The sequence below is a fragment of the Lissotriton vulgaris genome, chromosome 7 (assembly GCF_964263255.1).
Source record: "Lissotriton vulgaris chromosome 7, aLisVul1.2, whole genome shotgun sequence".
Taxonomy (NCBI): Eukaryota; Metazoa; Chordata; class Amphibia; order Caudata; family Salamandridae; genus Lissotriton; species Lissotriton vulgaris.
The window spans coordinates 1,336,736,536-1,336,761,628 of NC_141695.1; the positions used below are offsets into that span (position 1 = coordinate 1,336,736,536).

A 25,093-nucleotide genomic window follows, 5' to 3' on the forward strand; every position below is an offset into this window, starting at 1 on the left:
CCTCGAAAATACATTCCTGCCTGCTAGCTTCAGTAAACATCCTCCTCAGCTACAGGGCCAAAGGGCCGACCTGTCTCCGTGCCAGTAATTCATAGCTTCTGTTACCATGCTCCCATGGAAGGCCCATGCCCCCACGCTTCTCATACAGACACTCAGGCGCTTATACACGCACTCACAGTCAGTATAGAATAGCTTCTGCCCTAGAGACCTTTCTGCCCAGATAGCTCAGTTCCTAAACATCAGATATCAGATATGATAGAAGCACAAGTTGATCTGACATGCCAGACTTCTGTCTCTTTCCGTCGGTGCAAATGTCAAGCCCCCTGCACCCTCCAGTTTCACGTCCATCACACGTCATGCAGCTGCGCGCGCATCCAAGCTTCCGATTTCTGCTGACATTGCAACATTTCTGTTAGTGCCACCCCTTTTGTGACACCTACCTGTGACGTTTCTAGCACACACCTCCAGTTCACGCCTAGTCCACGCCTTCTGATTACGTACTAGTAACACATGGCTACTGTTATCTTGTCTTCTCTCAGCTGTTACGCCTACTATAACTGTTTCCTATGACATGAATTAAGTATATAAGCTATGTACTGTCAATGAAATGTAGCGCTCTATCCCTTCTTCCACCCCTGCGGTGGGAAGAACATGATATTATGGTCCTGACCATTCCTTTTTGAGGAATAAAACCCCTAAGAACTCTAACACCACGGACTCTGGTTCTTTCTTTCCGACTTGAGTTATTATTGATTAAGTACTTACCTGCATAGAAATTAAGAGAGTAAATTAATTATTTACGTCAACGTGTAGCTTTGAATGTGGACTTGCCCTTATCACTAAATTCGACCACAGTAGTACATTTACTATGACCCAGGTGTACGGAACCATTCTTTCTGACACATAATTCACCTTTGACTGGTAGTACTGACATAGTGGGCAAGTCTGGCTCAGTTTCGGATTCAACATTCAGAATCATGAGGTTAAGTGTAAAATTTCCTAATCCATATACTTCATTTTCTAGATCAGTCCCTGTCCTTTTGGGAAGTCCCTCTTTGTCAGGATAACATATTCTTTGCAAAACTATATTCAGGTTTCCCCATACCCAGTTACCCTGATAAACTACGGAATTTGAATCTAAGGAATTAATCAAACTAAACCAGGCGCCACATGAACCATTGTGTGTGAACGGGTATGGGAAGAGGGGCAGAACTCCCCTGTATTTCTGGTAGGGAGGGAGTCGGCCACATATCCAACAATTAGTAGCGTTGCTGGTCTGATGAGAGTGGTGTAACATACTAATGAATGTATTGTTGCGCAGCGCAAGTCGGTAAGACAACTCGTGAGGGGGTAACTCACTGAAAGAATGCTCGGCAGTGTTATTAGAAGAAGAATGTGCACGTGTGGCAATAGGAAAATAGATATGCAAAATTACACTTGTGACAATAATAGTGAGACTTAAAGAAAACATAATCCATAAGGTAACAATACAGTAACTTTTGAGAGATTTGCAATATCGTTGCTTCTTGATCTGTTTCTCTCTATCTCTCTCTCTATTGGGGTCTAGGGGATACATGTCAGAAACTGTTTAACCGATTCACCTAGGGGAGGACTTAAACAATTAAACTGTCTGACTTGCTAGACCGCAACTTTAATTTATACTCTTCTTGCAGAGTTTTCTCTACCATGGGAAGTTTAGAGTCACTAGAATCTGGGCAGTCCTTTGAGGGGGTGGAAGAGTCAGTCTCTGGCAACAGTTCATTACATTTTTTAATATGACTCGTATGGATCCACCCCTTGCGGCCCTCAACCTTGATTGCAGTCCTCGTGGTCAGAAGGACGAGCTTCGGCTCCTGCCAACGGGGCTCCAGCGGACTCCTCCTGTCGAAATTGCGTATCAGGACAGTATCTCCGGGACGGACATCGTGTGGCTTCACATCAGTGTTGTCGGGAAAGGCTGCGGCAACCTGTGAACGACATGATTGGAGTGCAGACATCAAGGAGGCAAGGTAATCTGTCAGCATATTACAGTCAACATCGGTTATTTTCTTAGGCATGGGCGTCCCCCACATATTTGGTGGCCGGCCAAAGACCACCTCATACGGGGATAGTCCTGATCTCGAATGTGGGACCATTCTCATATAGAATAGTGCAACTGGCAGGGCGACTATCCAGTCGACCCCTTTCTCTTTACATATTTTAGCAAGACGGGTTTTCAGTGTCTGATTGTGCCTCTCTACAAGGCCAGCTGCCTCGGGATGTCGGACGCAATGGAATTTCCACTGATATCCTAGCAGGAGTGAAACCTGCTTCATGAGCTCGGATGAGAATGGCTGTCCGTTATCTGAGTACACGATACGAGGCAAGCCGTACCGTGGGAAGAATTCTCGAACCAGCTGCTTGGCAGTGGTCGGGCAGTGTAATCTGGGACTGGATATGCTTCGGTCCAACGGGAAAGTGCACAAACAACTACGAGGACGTACTTGAATCCTCGACAACGTTCCATCTGGATATAATCCATCTGGAGGACTTCAAAAGGGTGATCGGGAGGATGAAATCCACCTTGCTCTACAGGGACGCTTTTACCTGGATTGAACTGACAACAGATCATGCAAGTACGCACTTTCTGTTTTGCTGCTGCTCGTAAATGTTTGTTGAACCAGAGATTCTGTAAACTGTCTAACATAGCTTTTTCTCCCAGGTGTGCTGGACTATGTGCTGTATTTATTATGACTTGAACCATAGAGTCGGGGAGAAACCATGTAGATTTTCCCTTCGTCATCCATCCCTGATCTGTCTGGATCCCTCCTAGTTCAGTCCATTTCTTGATTTCATCTGGAGTAGCATGTGTCTGAATATCGATTACATCTAGTGTGGGATCCCTAACTGTCATACAATGTGTCGGTACTATTGTCTTTGTCACATCAGTTGTCTGCGTGTGAGTCAATGCTGTATGTTTTGCTGTTTGGTCTGCCAGGTCGTTACCCTGGGAAATAGAGTCTGTAACTTTAGCATGTGCTTTACACTTCATGATGGATATGCCTGAAGGCAAATGTATTGCTTCTAGCAGTGCTTGAATGAGGGGACCGTGTTGTATCTTGGCACCGTGAGAGGTCAAGAAACCTCGTTCTTGCCATAACACTCCGAAGTCGTGTACAACTCCGAAAGCATAACGTGAATCTGTATATATGTTAACATTCCTGTTCTTGGCTAGTATACAGGCTCGGGTCAGAGCGATAAGCTCTGCTGCTTGAGCAGACAGTGTATCAATACGGTGTGTTTCTTTGACTCCAGTTTCAGTGGTCACTGCATATGCGGCCACTAATTCTCCTGTGCTTGTTCTCATACATGAACCGTCCACGTAAAGTGTCAGGTCTGGATTAGTCAGTGCAACATCTGTTAAGTCTCGTCGAGGCTTTGTTACTGCATTAAGGATCTCTATACAATCATGCGGGGCTGAATCTGTCATAACCGAGGGTAACAATGTTGCAGGATTTAGAATGTTACAGCGTCTGATTTCTATGTGTGGCTGGAATAGCGTCAATTCATAACCTGTCAGTCGTGCTATAGTCAGGTGTTGAGTCTGTGTTCGGTTTAGAAGGACCTCTACAGAATGTGGAACTTGTACTGTCAATTGGTGTCCTAATACTATTGAGTCGCTTTGTCTGATTGCTAGGGCTGTCGCTGCAACTGATTTTAAGCACGCAGGCAGAGCCTGGGCCACTGGATCCAATGTACTTGAAAAATAAGCGCAAGGCTTATGTGAACCTGCTTGATCTTGTGTGAGGACAGACAACGCTGTACCATCACGTTCTGTAACAAAAAGTGTAAAAGGTTTGCTGTAACATGGTGTCGCTAAAACTGGTGCTTGGCATAAAGCTTTCTTTAATTCCTCAAAAGCCTGTGTATGTTCCTGAGTCCAAGGGAGGGCAGTCGAAGTCGCTGCCTCCTGTGTTGTCAACTGTATCAGTGGTTTAGCTAGAAATGCATACTGAGGAATCCATTGTCTGCAGTACGAGGTGAGGCCTATAAAGGCCCGCACTTCCTTTTGTGTCTTCGGTTGTGGTAACTGTGCAATTAACTGAACTCGATCAGGTGTGAGCTGTCTTCCCCACTTGGACAGCAAGTGCCCAAGGTACACCACTTGCTGAACACAGAATTGCAGCTTCGAAGGAGACACCTTGTGTCCCTTGTCAGCCAGAAAATGTAAAACTGTCAGTGATGCTTGTTCACATTCGGGTTCACTTCGTGCGGTGATCAGCAGATCATCGACGTACTGGAGTAAGGCAGTGTTAACTGGCATTTGGATACAGTCAAGTTGTCTTTTCAGTGCTTGGCTATAGATGCTGGGGCTTTCTGTGAATCCTTGAGGTGCGCGTGAAAATTTGAAGCTTCGGCCATTTAAACTGAATCCGAAGAGATATTGGCTCTCTGGATCAATGGGTACACAGAAGAAGGCGTTCTTGAGGTCGATTACAGTAAAGAACGTCGCTTCTGAATCAATAGCAGTCAATAAGGATGAGATGTCGGGAACCACAGGATACTGTGGTACAATGCATTTATTCAGTTCTCGTAAACCAATCACCAGCCGATATACTGGCGGTGCATTGGGATCAGTACGTTTAAGAATCGGAATGATAGGGGAATTACAGATATTGGAGTCGGTTTCTACGACCACTCCTTGGGCAATGAGCTCTTCAATGATTTCCAGTAAAGCCACTACAGCATCGGGTGGTAACTTGTATTGTCTGATTCGGGGTAATACAACTCCTGGTTTGAGTGTAACACGGTATGGTGTGATGTGCATACAACCTACATCGGTTGGGCCTTGTGCCCACAGGTGTTTCGGTACATTCTTCAATCTGACATCAAACTCTCGTAGTACATAGTGACCCTTAAAGTCACGTAGAAAGAGTCTAACTCCCTCCGGAGAACAACATATCACTGCTCCTAGAGCCTTCAGTGTCTTGATACCTAACAAGTTTTCTGGACATGACTTCGTGAGTAACAGGTCTGTAACACGTGATAATGGACCTACTGCTAGGGGAACAGGTTTCGATACTTCATTTACAATAGGTTGTCCTGAAAAACCAAGGGAAACATTCTGTGAGCCTGAGAGGGGTGCCCCTGGAACTTCGTCGTGACTGATCGTGGTGCGACTTGCCCCTGTGTCAATTAGAAACTTTCTGTCTTTTCCTAATACTTGACTATGTACATAAGGACCCTCTTGATCTACAGGAATCTCAATAAGAGGCAAGCCAACCTCCCTCTCTAGGCTGTTTCATGTGTATAGCTGATAATCGGGATAATCAGATTGGGCATACTGGTACATCTGCTGTGAAACTTGCTGCGTCGCGGCAATGGGCTGTGGCTGTGATACCGCTACGGTCTGTACTGTATCTGGTGGATCATGCATAGGCTGTATATTCTGTGAAGTCTGTTGCTGGACCTGGTCTTGTCTAGGCTGACGTGGTCTTTCTTTAGTTTTACCTGTTGATATATTGTGTTTCAGGACTGGACATTCGTTTACGTAGTGGCCTGGTTATTTGCAATAGTTGCATGTCCCTTTAACAGGAGCTGCTGAATTACTTGTCTGGGTCACACCCTTTTTCTGACCGTCGGCTGAAACCGACTGGGCCACTAACATTTTCATTTTCGTGTCTTTCATACGTCTCTGCTCGTGATCTTGTTCTTCTCTAATTCTGTTCTGGTGATATTGTAACATTTGTAACATCTGGGATGGCGTATTTGCTTGCCATGTACTTTCGACTTTATATACACGGTTCTTAACTTGTGTCAGGGAATTCTCGACTAATTTTGTTACAAAAAGGTGCGGGTATGACTCGCTACCTGGTTTCAGGCCACTATTAATAATGAAACATTTCTCGAATCTTGAATAGAAGTCACTAGTATCTTCATCGTGTTTCTGTTTACAGGCTGAGATTGCGTCCCAGTCTTCCTTTTTAGTTGTCAATAATCTTGGCAAAACCTGTACTATTAAACCTGGTAATGCTTTAGCTTTGTCCCCAAGGCCTAGCCCTGGAGTGCGGGTTTTTTCCTCGTCCTCTATTTCAGTCCAAATAATCTTTTTATCTCCCACCTCCCATTCTTTTTCCTTGAGTTTCTCGTAAATGCCTGTGGGCAGCAGTACCTTTAATAATTTCATAATATCCGTATACGTGTAATCTCCCATGAGTAACATGTCCTTAAGTTCTCGGTGAAAACCTGCAGGGTCTTTATCGTGACAGGGTACTAGTTTCTTCATTTCTAACAATTCCAACTTTGTTAAAGGTGTGTACACGAACACACGTCTTAGGGTATTATCGTTATTCATAACTGGGTGTACTTCTCGTAAAGGATTCTGCCTGTCAAAATGAAACATTTTTCTTTCTGGGGGCGGAGCTGAAACATATTGTGGGCCTAAGAAAGCGTTATATCTGTGCCGTTGTTCTAGAATTATTTGAATTAACTTGGTACTTAGGCCTCTCCATCTATTCATAAGTAGTGCTTCTAATGTATCCGGTAGGGGACCTGGATCAGAATGCTGATTTCTGTATAACGTAATGAGATGCTGAATCATGTACACACCAGCTAACTTCTGCTCGTCTGGGGAAAGGTTCAAAAATGTCTGTGCTACTGTATCATCATTATATGTGCTAGGATTGTCAGCCCATTGTACTGCTGACCGGGCTAGTTCTTGTTCGTCCATAGAATTGAGTACATGGTACCCCATTCGTTCTTGAAGAATTTTATCGGTAACTTGAAACAGATATTCAGGAGAACTCGTTTTTGTTATGCCAGAGAGAAAAACTCTCTTGCTTTCTGGACGAATGCCTTTCTTAAGGTAATTTCCCTTACCTACATACGCTATCATTTCTTTAGCCGCGTCATGTTCCTCTGGTTCGTCCTCCTCGGAGGAGTTATTCCTGTCGCTATCTCTTTCCTTTTCTTGTTCTTTTTCGTGTATTTCTATTACTGCTTTTCTGATTCTTTTGTACATACTTGCTATACAACTCTGTTTATCATGGTTTCCATCGGCTATGTTCTGACCCCACTTGTTTAGTGCGTCCATCTCGTCCTTCAATCAATCAATCAGTGACACTTATAAAGCGCGCTACATACCCGTAGGGTCTCAAGGCGCTGGGGAGGGGGGGTGCCGCTACTGCTCGAACAGCCAGGTCTTCAGCTTCTTCCTGAAGGAGAGGTGGTCTTGGGTCAGGCGCAGGTCGGACGGGAGGGAGTTCCAGGTCTTGGCGGCCAGGTAGGAGAAGGACCTTCCTCCTGTAGTCGCTCTTCGGATGCGGGGGACGGCGGCGAGGGCGAGGTTGGCTGATCGGAGGTGGCGTTTGGGCGCGTAGAAGTTGACTCGGCTGTTGAGGTAGCTCGGGCCTTGGTCGTGTAGGGCTTTGTGTGCGTGGGTGAGGAGGCGGAAGGTTATTCTCTTGTTGATGGGGAGCCAGTGAAGGTCTCTCAGATGTCCGGAGATGTGGCTGGATCGTGGGATGTCGAGGATGAGTCTGGCTGAGGCGTTTTGGATCCGCTGGAGTCTCTTCTGGAGCTTGGCGGTGGTCCCGGCGTAGAGGGCGTTGCCGTAGTCCAGTCGGCTGGTGACGAGGGCCTGGGTGACGGTCTTCCTGGTCTCTGAGTCCTTGTCTACTCCAGGCCTGTCTCGTTCTCTTATTAAACAATTTATGAAGAAACGTAATATACAACCTTGAGTGTCAGCTTTCTGGTGCGCCAGGGCCTCTTTAATACTGTCAGGATCTTCCCCAGTCTGGACAAAATGATATATTCTATCTAGGTGTTCAGTCATTCCTGGAAATAACACTAGGTAATCTGTAACTTTTCGTAAGCGTAGTGATGCTAACAACATTCTATCGTCTTTACCGGGTACTGGATCGTATCTGCAAATTGAAAGGGGTTCTTTAAGCATGTCGTAACTTGGTGTTCGAGGTGTACGTTGCTTTAATACGTCCCTAAGGTTTAATCTGTGTGTTTGTGGCGGGGTCTGGTAACCTCCTGTCGCACCTCCTGAGGCGGGGACTTGAGCATTGTTTGTCTGTGGAGTCTGTATGTGTAACTGAACTTGTCTTTTACCAGGATCAGGCCCAAACGGATTCAGTGTATTAATCTTAGGTGTGGGAAGTGGTGGAGGAACAGGTGGTACAGGTTGTCGAACGGGTGAACTTTGTTGCGGTACGGGCTGGGCATTGTCTGGGAGTGGATTGCCACCACCGTCACCGTCAGTAGGCGGTACGTTGGTACGTGAATTGGTGTAAGCGGGAGCTACATCGTCTAGATAGGAAGCAAGGAATATGTCTTTGGTGGTCCTGTGACTTACTTTAGTTGGAACCAATGGTGGCGGCAGATCTTTCGGTATTTCTGGAGTGGCCTTAGGCAAACCCTCGGCCACTAAATACATGCCATTTGCAAGAGTGTTTCGCATGCGGTCTACTTGTTCTGCTTTTACTCGGATACCTTCAGTAACTAATTCGTTTTCTCGGACCTCATCTGACTCTTCTCTATGTTTTTCTGCTTTTCGGAATGCTTTTTCTGTACGTTTATGCGATTCTTTACGCCACAATTCTATGGCATCTTTCTGGGATTGTCTGGCTTTCTTTTTCCATAGCGCTTCCTCTACTCTCATGATGCACTCGGCATCCCATGTTCCTGTAGCAGGCCACCTGTGTCTCTCTTCTAGGTGCTTGGTATAATCGGCCCATAAATCTAGATACAGTATGGCATCTAAGCCATGCTTATGGTACATAAAATTTCCAGGAGTGTCCCTAGGTGGGACAGGAATTTCTTCCTCTAGTATACCTTTCCTTGTTCCTATCTGCCTTAATTTATTGAAAAACGGCATCTTGTTACTTGGTACTGGATTCTCGATACTTGTTACTTACTCTGAACACAGCTAGTTATACAAAAACACAGTAATGTACATCAAACAGTCACTCATACCACGACATTAACCCCTTCCATGCTCATGACGAGCTCAGCTCGTCATGCAGTACACTGCTTGTGTGCTAATGACGAGCTGAGCTCGTCATGATCCATGGAATATAGGAACTTCCAGCACAAGAGGGGAATTGCTGTAGCAGTCAAGGTGTTAATCACATGACACATTTTGAACACATATGGACTACCCTTGATACTAGATGTACTGCTAAACAGTACAGATACACTGCCAAGAACAGTGCAAGAACTTGAATGCCTGATGTACTGCTAAACAGTACAGATACACTGTCTAAAACAGTGCAGACCGTGTTTGTGTACCCAAACCCGTCTTTACCGGATACATAATAATGCACCCGTCTAGATGCGTCCCCAGCAACGGTACTCACCGGGAAGCACGGAACAGAAGGCCTCGGAAAACTCGACTGGACTGGACCGGACTGGACTCGACTCGACTCGATACGTGAATACTTCGGAACTGGTGGGCCTCTTGACACCTCGGACCTTGCTTCTTTCGGCTAGGCTCTGGTCGGGATCCTCCGCACTCCTCACCGCCTCGTCTGGGTGCTGATCGCAGTCTCCGTCACCTCCGTAGGCCTGAGGGAGATTCAGGAAATCCTGCGGGTACGCGTAGTTGTCCGTCTTGACTATGGTAGGGGGCAAAGGTTGCAACGCACCAACCGGCGGGTGGGGTGGGGGAGGGGTCCCTATTCGGGCGCCAAATTAATGTGGTAAATATTTAATTACCGTCCTAATTTCTATGCAGGTAAGTACTTAAAATAAAATAACTCAATCGGAAAGAAAGACGCAGAGTCCGTGGTGTTAGAGTTCTTAGGGGTTTTATTCCTTAAAAAGGAATGGTTCTCGAACCGGATATCGGGTTCCTGACACCACTGGGGTTCAGGAAGGGATAGAGCATACTTTATTGACAATACATAACTTTTATACTTAAAGCACATAATGGAAACCAATACAGAAGGCGTAACAGCTGAGAGAAACAAGATAAGAGCACACACGTGTTAGCAATACGTAATCAGAAGGCGTGAACTAGGCGTGAACACAGGGGTGTGTGCTAGAAACGTCACATGAAAGTGTCACAAGTGGGTGGGTACATAGCTGAATCTTGCAATGTCAGCAGAAATCTGAGGTCCGGATGCGCGCGCAGCTGCATGACGTGTGATTGACGTGAGGCTGGAGGGTGCAGGGGACTTGACATTTACACTAGAGGAAAGAGACAGAAGTCTGGCATGTCAGATCAACTCGTTCCTATATCATATCTGATATCTGATGTTTGGGAACCATATTATCTAGAAGAAAAGGTCTCTTGGGCAGAGGCTATCCTATACTTGACTATGAATGCGTGCATATGTGCCTACGTGTCTGAGTGTAAAGCGAGGGGGCCATGGGCCTACCATGGTAACGGGAGCGGAGCTATGAATTACTTGCATGGAGACAGAAAGGCCGGGCCCTTTACTCTGCAGCTGAGGGGTTGTTTATCTATTCTGCTGGACTGGAATGTGTTTTCGGGAAACTAAGCTTGGCTATACTGATAACGTGAAGGTAAAATACTGTCTTTGGCAGGCAGGCAGGCCGAGCCAGGCTCCGCTCGCCTCGCAGGAAGTAGGACAGAGTTCACGGGGGGCATCCCACGTTGCAGTTTCAGGAGGCAGAGATGACTTTGAAAGGAGGCTCGATGACAGAAAACAGGGCCTAGCTCGCACAGAGCCAGAAATACGTGAAAGTGCACCATACAAAGACGGTGGCAAGGCATACTTAGGAACAGAATATCCGACCCATTCAGGGTGGATCGGAAAGAGGACACGTTAACGTTGAACGCAAATGTATTTGCGTCTTCATAGCTGGCACAGGAGGGAAGTTACATGCACTTTAAGCTCGTACATGGAGACGGTGGGGTACACGTTAGGGAACATTTCTTGACCATAAAATTTATATTTCCTCAAGAGGACAACTCCCATTCAGGGGAAAGCTCTAAGCCACTAGCTTCCCTCAAATCATCAAAATAGTCCTCCTGAAGCTCACCTTCTTCCATCTCAGCCTCAGCCTCTCTATATCTTTGCTCCTCTATAAGACGCTGAGCTTCACGCCTCGATCTTTCCTTCACGAGCCGCTCCGTGGGATCCGTGACCGACTCCGACGGAGCCGGAGCCGGAGCCGGCATCGAGATTGAACCCGGAAGCACAAGCTGCTGCTCACGAGGTCGAGTCGGAGCCGGTGTCGATGGAATTAGCGTCGATGACTTTGGCGGCGCAGAGAAAAGCCAAGGCGAAGCCTGCGCCGGTATAAATGGCATAAAAGGAGCCGGAGCATAGGAATGAGGAACTCCTAAATTATATGCCAAAGGACCCATGGGACCCGAAGGTGCACCAGAGGGGTACAAAGCTCATGAGTAGACTCCATACATCGCGTTTAAAAACGAGTAGGGTCTTGACCTGGAGCTGGGGAGGGTGGGTAAGAACCCATAGGATGCCCTCTCGGAGGTTCCGAATTCGCCTCCTCTTCCACAAGCGGATTGACTGGAGACACCGAGCCCTCTTGTAAAGGACCCTCTTCTTCCTCTCGAGCCGGCGACGGGGCCGTAGAGGGAACCAACACCGGAACCGGAGAATGCACCGGCGACTCCAAGGGCGAAGCCTCACCTTCTGGAACACCAAGCGAAGGAGACACCTCATCTTTTCTATGCCTCCTCTTAGGCGACTTCGGCCTCGACTCCGAGTCCTTACCGGAGTGATGACGAGATTCATGCCTTCGCTTCTTATGCTTTTTCTTCGCTGACCTCGAAGCATGACCAGAAGACGACTTCGAAGGCGACGCCATGCGGGACCTCGACCTCGACTTCGACTTCGACCTCGCCCTACTCGAACGCGATCTCGAAGTCTTCTTCTCTTTTCTACCTTTCAACTTTGCCACCAGAAGTTTCGCTTCCCTCTCTCGAAGAGCCTTCGGGTTCATCTTCTTACATGAAGAACAGCCTTTGACATCGTGGTCCGAACTCAGGCACCAGATACAAACTTCATGCAGGTCCGTAATTGACATCATCTTGCCGCACTCCCCACAAGGCTTGAACCCGATCTTCTTAGTCGACATCCTCTGCGAGAAACAAAGAAGCAAGAAGCAAGAAGCCAAACAGAGAAAAACAGTAATAAAGTTACCAACAGCTACAGAGGTTCCCCGAAACTGTTAGCGTCGACGAAGTGGAAAAAAGGGAACTGATGTCATCACGCCGACGTAGACCTAATAAGGAGTCAGTGATGTCAGTCGGAGTCGCGCGCGATGTCGTGCTCCTATGACGTTGTCCACGCCGGCGTGCTACAAAAGAATTTTCCGAACATTGGTGACGCAGGGGGATATTCACAAGGGGAGGAATCCACTGGCAGATGTATCCATCAGAAATTATTATTATTGTCTAAGAAAATAACAATAGTGATTTGTATTATTTTCACTACAACAAGCACTTTGGAAACATAATCTTGCATAGTAAAAATAACAGTAGAGCTGCAGTGAGGACGACGGACAGCGCAGCTGCACAATACAGGCCCTGTTTCTCGAATCTTGGGCGTCTGTGCCCAGGCCGGTAAACTTGCAACTCCGCCAGCAGAGGTGTGCACGAAACGAACCTTGCCCGTGGAGGAAGTGCCGAGCAAATAGTTGTGCCTGGCCGGCTCACCTTGTGTCGTTAATCATTTGCCATGTGCATATGCATGGGCGCTCTCTGGTAAGGCCTGCCCTCTCTGTTCCCAGGGCCGTGCAGGGCACTGCACGGCCCGGGTACAGCTTCACTGAAACTAAGTGCAGCACCCTGGCTATTCATGGGCCTGCCGGAACTAAGTTCTGACTGTACAGTTCCTGTGTGACCTCACGAAGAGTTTGTTTGTTAGAAATGTGTGTCTAAGATCAAGGCAGCCCATTTAGTATTACTAACCAGCTGGCCATCATATAGAAGGCTTCTGGCCTTTGACAAGGGAAAGGGTGATTCAGAACTTAAAATAACCCTTAATCTAAAGAGAAACCGAATTCTCACAAGGAAACCCTCTACCAGTTAATTGTTAATTAGAGTTAACTGAAAGCAGTGATGCCTAAATAAGCGCAAATAATATAAGTTATAGTAAGTCACTTTTGCATATGAATGCAAATGCACACTACCAGACTTATCAGGGAACAAACTTCTCTTCTGACTGCTGCAACTTTACACTATCAGCTGCCAAAGGAAAGTGGCCAAACTCAACGACGATTAAAGTAGCACTAATCACAAGAAACACGGAAACAAACTGCACGTCACTGTAATACAAATGAAAATCAAGACATGTTATGGAGTTAACAAAGAACTCCAAGGTAAAAATTGGTATGTATAATTACACAAGATACAAATCAAATTGTATAAATGGGTTCAAGATACGTTGCGCGATGCATTGCACAGGCACAAATAATGACCACAGATCCTACCGAAAGAGAAGCTTTCCACTTCCACCAAAAAACTCAATTGTCAATTACGTAGCGTGATGTATTGCGCATACACAATGAACTTTTTCACTCTTCACTGCCTCAAGCAGGATAGTAATACACTCATTCCATGAGTGACAAACGTGTAACTATAAATTATTTATGCAATCGAGGCAGAGCAGGCATGAAGGTGGGGCGGGGGTCGCGCAGGTTCGGGGGTGGGGGGTGGGGTGGTCGCAGGGGTGTCGGGTGGGAGGAAGCGGGACAGATTAATTGCAATTTAAAAGAAAACTTACCTTGCACCAGTCCCACGTTTTCCTGCTGCTGCCGGCCCGGGTCGGCGTTTTCTACAGGTATCCTCGCTGTCCTCCCCAAAGCCAATCACAACGCTGCAATGGCAGTGTTGTGATTGGTGCGGACGATGCCCAGCCGGGAGCCTGAAGGGAGGCCCTTTTCTCTATGTTCCTGCATGCAGCCTACATAGAGAAAAGGGGGAGTGTGCATGACTGCTTTGGTCGGCCCAAACAGTCACGGCCCATAACAGTGGGCGAGCCACTCCCCCCTGCCCTCGAGCAGGACAGCCTACCCGCCAGCCCCAAACCAGGCACTTCTGCTTTCTCGCTGTGCGAGAAGCAGAAACATAACATGGTAGTTTTACCATGTTATGTTTCTGCTTCTCGCACTGCGAGAAAGCAGTTGGGCGACGCCCCTCTGTCCTAATGGTGGAACCGCCAGTGCATTCGCACTCTCCCTTTTCTCTATGTAGGCTGCATGCAGCCTACATAGAGAAAATGACCATCCCATAGGCGCCCGGCTGGGCTCCGTCCTCACCAATCACAATGCTGCCATTGCAGCGTTGTGATTAGCTTAGGGGAAGGGAGGGAGGCTGCCTGTGGCTGCTTCCTGTTCAGGAGAGCAGTAGGAAAACACGGGACCCGGCAAGGAGCTGAGGCGGTGCGGGTCCCTGGAAGGTACGTTTATATTTTATTTTAATTAAACCCATCCCGCCTCCCAACCTGCGAACCTGTGTGACCCCCAGCCAACCCCACCCGCGAGTCATGCCGGCCGTGACTGGTGCTACCTTGGACATTGAAACAACTCACATCCCCATTTAGTTTTACCAAGGAGACAAAACCCCCGGGCACCAGCATTTTCACAGTTAATATTTTATAGTGGGTGTTTAAAGCAGGAAGCTAACAGGGGACGCTAAAATTGAACACTGCAAGCAAAATGGTGTGTGCCAGGAGATGGTGTCAATGACAGTCCAAGGTTTAAGCATTACATATTAGCTTTTTTGTTTTTTTGTGTTTTTTTAAAGGTGAGGACAGAAAAGAGCTGTTGATCTCTGAGATCACACAGAGGGGTTATACAAACCGAGGTTGTAAGCACAGATTTGCTAGGAAAGGAGCAAATAAACATAAAGGGACCCCAGGACAGGAGGTTGTCACTGGGTGAAAGATGGTGAGGAAAGAGCCAACGGGGCATGTGTGGGCAAAATAATTTCAAACCGCTCCCCACACACAAGCAACAAAACAGCATCAGACATGGTGCAAAGGGTGTCTGGGAGGCCCGGACAACAGATGGAAACAAAGCACAACAACACTTCAACTTGACATAGCCCAGGATGTCAGGAGGGGTGTAGAAAACAGAAATGCAGAAAGACTCACATATTTCTTTTTTTTTTTACCAACATAGCAGTGCCAGCAAAGACTTGGTAGCGGGTGCAAGGAACAACATGGTTATATTCCATCAAAGAATCTATTTGAAAAGACAAACACGCACAAACGCAACCTTACATTAAACAAAAGAAAAAAAGGGTGCTCTCCCTTTCACATCCATCAACTGTCAACACAGTAAACAACTGCACGCGAAGAACCTGTCTCACAAATGTTGGGGTAGTCAACAAGATAAAGCCACGTAGCTATTCCAAAGATGATCTCATGTGCGAAGAGCTTTTCAGGTTATAAAAAATAGTTCTTGATCAAAAGCAAAATAGAAAAAAGTTGAAGCCTACAAGAAATGGGGCACTGCTCTAGGGGAGTGAACGAGTTACAAAAAGGAGGGACCAGGAAGACAAATTACCCAATGGCAAGCAAGGAATTTTAAAAGACAAGTAATTTGAGAAATGAAAAATGATAGGCAGAGTTTAAGCCCACAAAGAACATACAACAGATAATTCTGACAGTACAAACACTGTCTAGGCTTGACCTAAAAATTGATGTATAAATGAAGATCTGTGGGCTAATCCGTCAGCTATAAATTCATCCCCGAAAGCTCGCTTGAAGAAATCCTTTTGGGGGTTTATAAAAACGAACTACATACAGAATGCTGATAGTAATACCCTTACAGGTAGGTTCCTGCCCATGAAACCCTTTCTAAGGTTTGAACTGTATCGTGACAAGATCATGCCACAGTGAGACAAAACATTTGTTATTACGTTTAGGCTTGGCACCCTAGCCCTGAATACATTTTACTCATAAATGGAGTAAGGAGAATACATTTCTAATGCCAATGAAGTGTGCCCAAAATGTAGAAAGCATCAAAGATGTTTTGTTCAATTGCCCATTGTATTCGCGGGCCAGAGCAAAATGGCTCAAACCCTATTGCCAGAATTTGGGGATCCAGCACTATTTGCCCGCTTTTCCAATTATGAGATCATACACAAGCTATTTTGTTTGAGTACATTTTTGCTAGAAGTGGGTGTAATCAGGAGTCAAATGTGCCTTGTGATGTAGTGAAACTGTATGATATTGCAAGCTACTAGAAACGTGAACTTGGGTTGTTTATTGTTTTATGCACATCATAGGCATCTTGGTTAATTTTAAATCGTAATGAAATATAACGGAAATGGGCAGTTGGAGATATTTTTATTTTAGTATGGCAGCTTATAGTTTTATATATATTTTTTCCTTCAGTGCCAAAAGTTTTATTTAATTGACACCTTAAATTGGGCAACAGGTGTCAACCTCATTTGATTTGGCATGGATTGCATTTTCACTTTAGAAGATTCGGCTTACTCGTGAGATGGTTTGATGCATATTTGATGCATATTCACTTAGGGTAATGGAATAAATCTGCTTGACAGACTGCCCCATTGAGGGAGGGCTTTCCTATCCATTGTAATGTTTACGCACTGAGAGTTTTGAATTGTAAATGTAACAAGTGCTGTCGGCCTTAGGATTTTAATGACAATGCAATGAGTGTCATCGTCCATTGTATATTTGTAGCTACTTTTGCCCATCCCACAGATTGTTATCTTTTTAAATCGGAAATGTAATTAGTGTACTGGCTTTAGGAATACTATGACAACATAATGAATGGCTATCGCTCCCTGTATACTTGTACATATTCACTGCTTTTTCAAACGATTCGCTGCATATGGATAATGTTGTGTAAAGTAATGAATATTTTAAATGAGCAACCACAAATGTTTTTTGGTTTTAGCATGGGTTGCACTTTTCTACGTTTGACAAATTAGGTTGTTTAACGGTACAAAGTGGGATGACCATGAGGTGTAAGTCATACTGGAGGTTTAACATGTGTTTTAATTGATGGTATAATGTATTTTACAGTTAAACTGCTTTTATGGTCTGTGACCGAAATAAAGTATTTATACCTACCAACCACTAGGTTTGCAGCATCACATTAGGACGGGCCCCAGAGCATTAATGTACCCCTGTGTGCCACCCCTCCTCTGCCCCTCCCCTTTCCCTGAACAGGTTCTGACAACCCAAAACTTAAGATCAGAGCTTAATGAAGGCAGGACATGAGATCCACACTATATGCATATTGACCAATCCCCTTAACCATAATTACATGCATTCTGTGCTTCATGTGGGGCATAACATAAATGTATGCAGACTCAGAAAGTCTTTGTACTCACTTGGCACACCACATGTCCTCCCTCCTGTGCCGTGGCACAGATCATTCCTTGCTGGATCACATCGTTGCGGTCCTGCATCTCTGACAAGTTGTACATGCAGTTGCAGGTCTTCTTCCCGATCAGCTGAAGCTGCACCTCCTGCAGGACATCTGAGTACAGCCCTCCTGAAAAAGCATACAAAGAAGACACGTCTGAATCCACGAATGTGAGTAATTGCTACCAAAATGGTGTCACAACATTCTCCCTTGAAAGAACAGACCACTAAAGTAGAACCCTTGGTTTATCAGGACGGTAACGTTTTTTAAAATCATCTATTATGGAATCCAGACAGACGCTGCCGGGACACGCGATTGTCTTCGATTTTGCTATTGGCAGCGGTGCAAGAAGAGAAGCGGAAACTCATAAGCGGGACGAGAAGGCAGAGATATATGACTGCACAGAAAATCCTAGAGCTGTAAATTGTGGCTGCTTCCCCTCAGAGAGACTAACTGCTCATATTCACTGGAGATGGACATCCTGTAACTCTGTTACCTCATGACAGAAGTTTCTTCGCCTCATCAGCAGGAGTAAGTGTCAACCGAAGTGACTGGCAAATTAGTCTTTTGGTGAATAGTGATTCCCTAACAAACAAATCCTTGTGTTTCGGATGACTCTTCAACAATAAAGCATCGCTTTTCCTCCCCTCTGTGGACTGGGTAGTCGTGGAACCATGCCACCTGCACCTATATTTCTCATCCTCAATTGGCCTAACTCCGTGATTTTCTTTATCTAACTGTGCCCCAATTCACTTGTGTGAAAATAAAGTGCTTAGAAGCAAAACATTGCTGAATGCTATTTAAAATACTGGACATATAGCCGGAATTGCCATGCGATGGCAGCTCAGCAAGATGTTCAGCCTTACATCTAGCATTAAAGGCTGTGACACCTACTGGGAGTGCCCTCTCTCCTCTGCAACCATATCTGGCCAGTCTGAATGTGTCTAGTTGTGGGAACCGTGAGACTTAACTTTAGCTTAGGAGGTCTTGACTGGCACATTCTCACTGAACGCTGCTCTAACAGCACATGTAAAGGTCTTGCTGCTGGTTGCAGTCTTGGTACCAAACTCACTCTTGTTTTCCCTGGTACTTTTAGATACAATCTGAAACAAACTCACTTCTGCAAGCTACGCCTACTAATGCATGCCCACTGGGTCTCAGGCTATCTCCAGGAGCCTGTTTTTACAAGCATAGAGGGTCTAAGGTTGCCTTTACAAGCACACTGCATCTCAAGCTATCGTAAGGACCCTGTACTTTCATGCTCACTGACCTCTCAAACTGTCTCAAGAGTTTTGCTCTAAAGGATAGAAAGAGACTTTAACTACTTTTCAACATGTTTCCTGCCGTACATGCCTCGTGCATGTAAAGTCTGTAGGAGAGTAGGGTCTGCTTCTTATGGTTAACCCCACTTTTTGCTGATGTATCACTGTTTTCGACTTAGAATGACTGGGATTCTGCTATTCAAGACCCCAGTCTAGCTGATTTCTCCTCTAAATTGATTGCATGTACTTTAGCTACACTCCAGATTGGATACTGGGGTACCCTTGTTATATAAACCCCTCAGTCACCCCTATGGCAGACCTTATCAATCCTGAAGGCAGGGTGCTGGGTTTTATGTGAGAAGGTGCTCCTGCATGAGCAGAGCCCCTCTGCAGCCTTCGGAACCTATTTTCCGGGGTTGTTTGTGATGAAACCAACCATATATATTTAAGTGCATTATAACCTCGCGGTAAATGCTAACTTTAAAACTGCTGCTTAGAAACATGTTGTGTTTGATGTCAAATACCTTGGAATCATACCTCCCCACCAGTAACTTGTGGGGAAGGTATGATTCCACCCTTCTAGATGGACTTATGTGAAACACCGTAACTCCCGGTACCAGCTTTCTCGACCTGGGCATCACAAAATGGATGCTGCCAGCCACAGACACAAGTCTGCTCTCTTACTGCTGAGCTGAGCTTGAGCAGGGGAAGGCTTGACAATAGGTTTCCTGTCACAGGGAGGTGTGACCACCTTCCAGACAGAATTTAGTGTATTGGGGCTGGGTCAGTGCACTCTGAGAGTGCCTGAAAGTCTGCACTGGGGGCACATTTGGTGTCCCTGTGCATAGTCTAGATCAAACCGGTTGCAGGAGCCATTTGCTCCTGCTCTGGCGTGAAACTGGACAAAGGACATTGGTGTAGCCAGCCCTCTGTCCTGGCCCTCCCATAGGTGGGTCCCCAGGCTTTGTCCCACCCTTTCCTTCGGAATAAAGTAGGAACCCTGACTACAGGACTTTAGATTTTATCTGGACTAAACTCAGCAAGCAGAAACCAAGTACTTTGACGATCTACACTTTTCTGGATGACAGAAGAATCTCCCTTGGAGTAAAGGAGTTACTCCCCTGCTGAAGCAGGCACCTTAAAGCATCTGACCGTATTGCATCTCCCAAGCTCCTGAGGACTCCGAAGATTTCTGCAACACGGGAGGTGGGTTCGTGAGCGTCCCTGAGGTTGAGCTGACCTCTCAGCAATTCTGATATCAGTATCCCTCGTGGGAACCGTGCAACCCGAACCCCTGTGCACCGTGTACTATTGCAGCAGTATATGTTTTTTGGTAATCCCTGAGGCTGTGCTTTGGGCTACGTGTAGTCCTCACCCAAAGCAGCAATTCCAACAAAGATTTCTGGCTTACACTCCACGAGTGTTATATGGGCTGGTATTTCGTGATTCAGCTCAAAATCCCTTCGCAATCCCTGGTCTGTTGTCCTGTGGCTCCCTGTGAAGGTAACTTTGACTTTCCGTGGGCTTCCCTGGTTGCTCCAGATGTGCCCTGACTCTCCATTGCTTGGAGAGTCCCCAGGAAGTTGCTGGTCCTCACTGTAACCTGTTTCTTCTGCCCGCGTGGGTTTGCCGTTGCCAATGCTTTTTGGTGTTCAATCCAGACACTGACCCCCCAGCACTCGACATCCTTCATGGGACGGCTCACCTCCGGACTTTGGTTGTCGTCGACGTCCCTGGTCCCAGTGGCTGCAGAGTCAAGCTTCCAATCTCGTCTCCTGAAACACCTGACATCAGTGGACATTCGTCTACTGCGCCCCTGGTCACCCTGAAGTGACCCAGACTATGTCCCCTCTGCTTTCAGGTTCTTCTCACCTTGGATCCAGGCTTGGATCCCACCGGACACTTCTCATCTTCCCGGCAGCAGCACTTCTTCGCATCACACCATTGAAAACAACGAGGGTTTCTGACACCACTCGACCCCAATGCACCTGGCTCCTCCGGCATAGGTAACACGGGTACCTCAGTACTCACAAGGGTGCTGGCCTTAGAACCTTCTATGTTCCAAAGGGTTCTCTCTGAAGTGTCCTTAAACTGTAATTTTCCGACCTCGACTTTCCCATAGAGTTGTACGGAGCTCCCGTCTGTGTTCTCACACTGCACCCGTCCTCCTTGGGTCCCCTGTGTCATTACTATGGGTGGTTCCTTGGGGTCCCAGAGATTCTATGTGTCTAGGCACTGTGTCTGCTTAAGTCGTTGTTGTTATACCATTTCTTTAGTATATGGTTCGGTCTCCCCCTGGAGCCCGCTGTGTATTCTGCTATTTACTATCGTTCTATTGATTCAGTATTGTGTATCTTGTGCTCTAATCTCATAAAGAGGTTAGTAGAGAGTGTTTAGTAATAACTACATATATTTTATATAACTCTTGTGTGGTTCTCCTTTCATTTGGTCATTCAGGAGGTTCTGATCTGTTAAAACACTTGCTTTACATTCCTTCGAGACTTAGCCTAAAGGCTGCTCTCCACAGCTACCACTCCACTAGGATAGCTTTCTATAAAGGTTGTCTTGAACCTAATCATCAATAAGGGTTGTTTGGACTGGTACAAGGTGCCCACTTTAATTAGTGGATAGTATATACCAGGCCAACTTCTCACAAAGTCACAGTAACAAATTTGCATAAAAAGAATATCACAAATGCAAGACCGCAAAATAAAGACCTAACACTTAATCAATACAAATTTCACAGACACTTCTGGGTTCTCACGAAGTAAGGTGCTACCCATCGGTAAATCGCTTCACACCTCTCCAGGGTTATAATTACTATATAAACAATCATACCACACAATACCATACTAGGAGAGGGGTCTCATAAGGAGGCTGCAAAGCTTATTCGCAAAAAAAGGGGTAAAAGCCATAGACTCTAGGGCACAGTGGCAAATGTTACGTAGCACTTACTTTGGCTCTCTCAGACACTATACTTTTGGATGATCCTACCGAATTCTAGTTATCCTTCGAATAACCCTGTGTATCTCCCCAGACTTAAAGTAATGTATCCCAGATGCATGAGAGAATGCCTGCTGCTGAGTGAATGAGTGGCTGTCTGAAAATGGCTTCTAGCTGACCCAGCTTCCAGTGACAGAAACAGCTGTTTGCATACTGAGTTGCTCACAATCGTACATACTAGTGCTGTTGCATAAACTAAGACTCTGGCTTAGCTCTTCAAGGTTTGTTTTCATATCCACAGGTGTAACGAGTGAACTTAGTTCAATGCACCAATATTTGAATCCGAAAGACAGGTTATGTAGCACCACAAATCCCCATCCAATACATAGTTGAAGTAGCGTCAATACTGTTGGGTTACAAATAGTCCATAAACTGGAATCCAGGGAAGCCAAGGTGGTGGGAAATAAACTTAATTTGTTTGTTACAATACTTCGCATTGAAACTATACTAAGGAAAAGACACTTTAACTAAAAAAGGTTCATTACAATAGTCTCAACTTGTCGCGTAGTACATCTACAATAACCACACGGAACATGATTAAAACAACACAAATGTATGCTGTGAACAGCGAGTTTAAAACAAACAAATTTACCATAGTTAAAATGTCATCTAATACCCTTAAATTAGGGGTGGGCGGAACTCACAGAGTTGTACTCAGCGGAATTACGCAGATTTGCATAAAAACTCCATGTCATTCTGCAGTGTTCCAGGCACTGGCAAAGCTCAGCAGCGCACCACTCACCAACGTAAATAAATTATTTAAATCAAAGCCTTGTTCACCTGTACGGAATGTCTGAGACTTACTACTGTGGAAAGAGCATCCTATGCCTGGAGCAGGCGAGGTCTTTCAGAGGAAAGCCTCTGCTGCAGTGAGTTCTCTCCTCATGAAGTACTTTAAAACAGCACCTGTTTCTCCACTTTAATAAAGATACAGGGCTCGAGGTTGGTGTTCCCTACTGAAAAGTGGGAGCACTTTTATCACTATGCATTGGGGTTTGAAAAAATGATTTCTTTATATCTTCTTCTCAAAAATAAACCCCTAATCGCCCTCTCCCTTTGATTCCCTGTAATTGATTATTGCCATGTGTCTGAGTTTTATGTTGTTAGTTCAGTTCATCAAAATTTCAGAACTAAACCTACAAAACTTGTCTTTTGATTCTGCATCATGTACAGGAATATATTGCGGGTCGCTTAACTCCCAAACAAGGTACCGGGGGACCTGACTGTGAGACGTCATAATGTTCAAATGTCATAGCGGCCAGCCCGCTGGGTTGTAGGCTGACAGCTGAGTATTGTGCATAAATATAATAAAGGTTTAAAAAAAAAACCCTACAGTGCGGTTGGACCTTGTTAACTAGAGAAATTGTGTGGTACAAGGGAGTCCTAACCGTACAAATAAAAGCCATTGCAAAAGCACTTTAAAAAGAAACTTAAATATCTGCATGCACATTGTAAGCACTGAAAATCAGATCCTGACATTGTTTTCGGCTGCTCCTAGAGAGATGGCTTGGGAGTACGAAAGGCATCTGAATAATTAATGCATTTGCCATAACTTGAGCGCTGCCCGCATCATTTTAAATATTGCAAGGTTTGTCTCTCTGCCTGCTTGATTTACAGGACAGTAACAAATGCCCTCCTTCCATAATATAAACACACATTTTCTCATTTGTATATTGCCTAAATTGAGGTGTGGTATCTCGTTTGATTCAATGTGATAAAGTCTGCCAAAGACTCTGCTGTTCTGCGTGCTTGCATTTACATTTTGAGGGCAATGATGAATAGCTGTAATAACAAGCATTTGCAATGCAATAGGTCTCGCATTTACACAAGTTTGAGCTATTCACATTGCAAATAACAATGCCTTTTATTTTTGTTTTCGTTTTTAAAACTTAAATCAAAGGCTTTGTCATTTACAATGTTAATAGCTTAAACTTGCGTAAATGTGATACCTATTGCATTGTAAATGCTTGTTTTAAAGAGCGGTATATGCAGTTTGTTATTTGAGCGAGTCCTATATAGAAGAAATCAAAGTTGGCCTCTCTTCAGACGGAGGAACAGAAAGATTGTGGAACGATGTAGAGCACTGTTGTGTGCTGAGAGACACTCTTGCTTTTAGAGTTCTCTATGATTCCTTTAAAGTGTGTTGCTGTGTAAAAGAGGTCTTAAAAGAGTTATGCATAATGCTAGGCTCTGTTTCTTCAATTTAACCTAGATTCCCCTAACATATAGGTGAAGGATCGTCATTCCCTGCATCTGTGTGACTCAGACCTGGAAAGACAGCATGGTTGGACCTCGGACTTCCCACATCTCTATGGTTCAGGCCTTGGATTGCCTGTATCTCTATGGCCTGTGCCTGGTAAGGAGAGTCAGGTTGGGCCCTCTATCTGTTCCCTGGCATCCTTCCGCCACAACCTATCCCCAGCCCCCTTTGACCTCCTCATGCTACATCGGAGCTGGAAGCCCCGCCCATGCATGTAGCACAGCAAAGTCCGTCAATGTCTATTACTCGCATTGTCAAATTGGCGGTGTCAGCATCTCGCCCCTTCCCTCCCCCAATACATGCAATATGGACCCCTCTGTATTATTCACAGCCTCTGACAACACACTGGCTGCTCCAAGACAAAGGGACCAAGGGACACAGACTTTATCTTCTCACCGCGAGTCACACACCCCCAAAAAAACCCTCAAGCGGTCCCCCTCTGGCTACCCCCCCTCCTTTTGCAGGCTGCCTGCACCTCAGTTTCTCTCACTCCTTCCGTTTACCCCCTCCCTCCCCACGCTTCAATTCCGTTCTCCTCCCCCATCGACCCCTCACTTAAAGCACTCAAACGGTGTCCTTGAAAAGAGTGGGGCGAATGTAAGGGGCAATTGGGCACAATAACGGCAATGCTGGTGAAAATAATTTTAATGTATAAACAGCAAACTCTGACAACTGGACTGTATGCGGGCGCAAATAACAGGTGTCCTTACTGCCAAAAACATTACGGAGGGGGGCGGTTTAACGCGGGTGTTTAAGATTCAGTGCAAACCCCTTTGGGGGCGAGTAGCATAAAGTGCTTCGTCTTTTCAGACAGAAAGATTTGACGACAATTGCTGTCGAGTGGAGCAGTGTGGCAAGTAATTACAGTCCTGTCCTTTTTTCGTACGCAATTCCTAAATATCGTTGATTATATTCTATAATTAGTTTAATCTTTAAAAAAAAAAAAGGCATTCGGCTAGATGCTATTATATTCCCAGAACGTCCCACTGTATAGTGGTTTTAGGAAACCGTGTACTTATTGTCTCTCCGCAGCATTTTTAGATGATGATGCTGATAATAATAATTTATTATTATTATAGTTGTCATTCATAGGAATGGTGCATACTTCATTTTGTATTTTATCTCTGTTTAATATTTTTAATTTACTATTTTTCTATCCTGATGATATTTATAAATATTTCATCGGAATAATACAATTGAAAGCATCCAAAATAATAACTGGAAATCTATTACTGCC

The 25,093-nt window shown here is 45.4% G+C and overlaps 1 protein-coding gene across 1 annotated transcript in view; it reads right to left on the bottom strand.

Annotated features, from left to right (window-relative positions):
* LOC147703646 (polyserase-2-like) overlaps positions 1-25,093 on the bottom strand; it is a 1,078,318-nt gene that overhangs the window by 301,768 nt on the left and 751,457 nt on the right. The window contains exon 10 of the mRNA XM_086929536.1: positions 17,297-17,460. Within this exon, the coding sequence (XP_086785662.1) occupies positions 17,297-17,460 (164 nt within the window). The remainder of the gene's footprint in view (positions 1-17,296; positions 17,461-25,093) is intronic.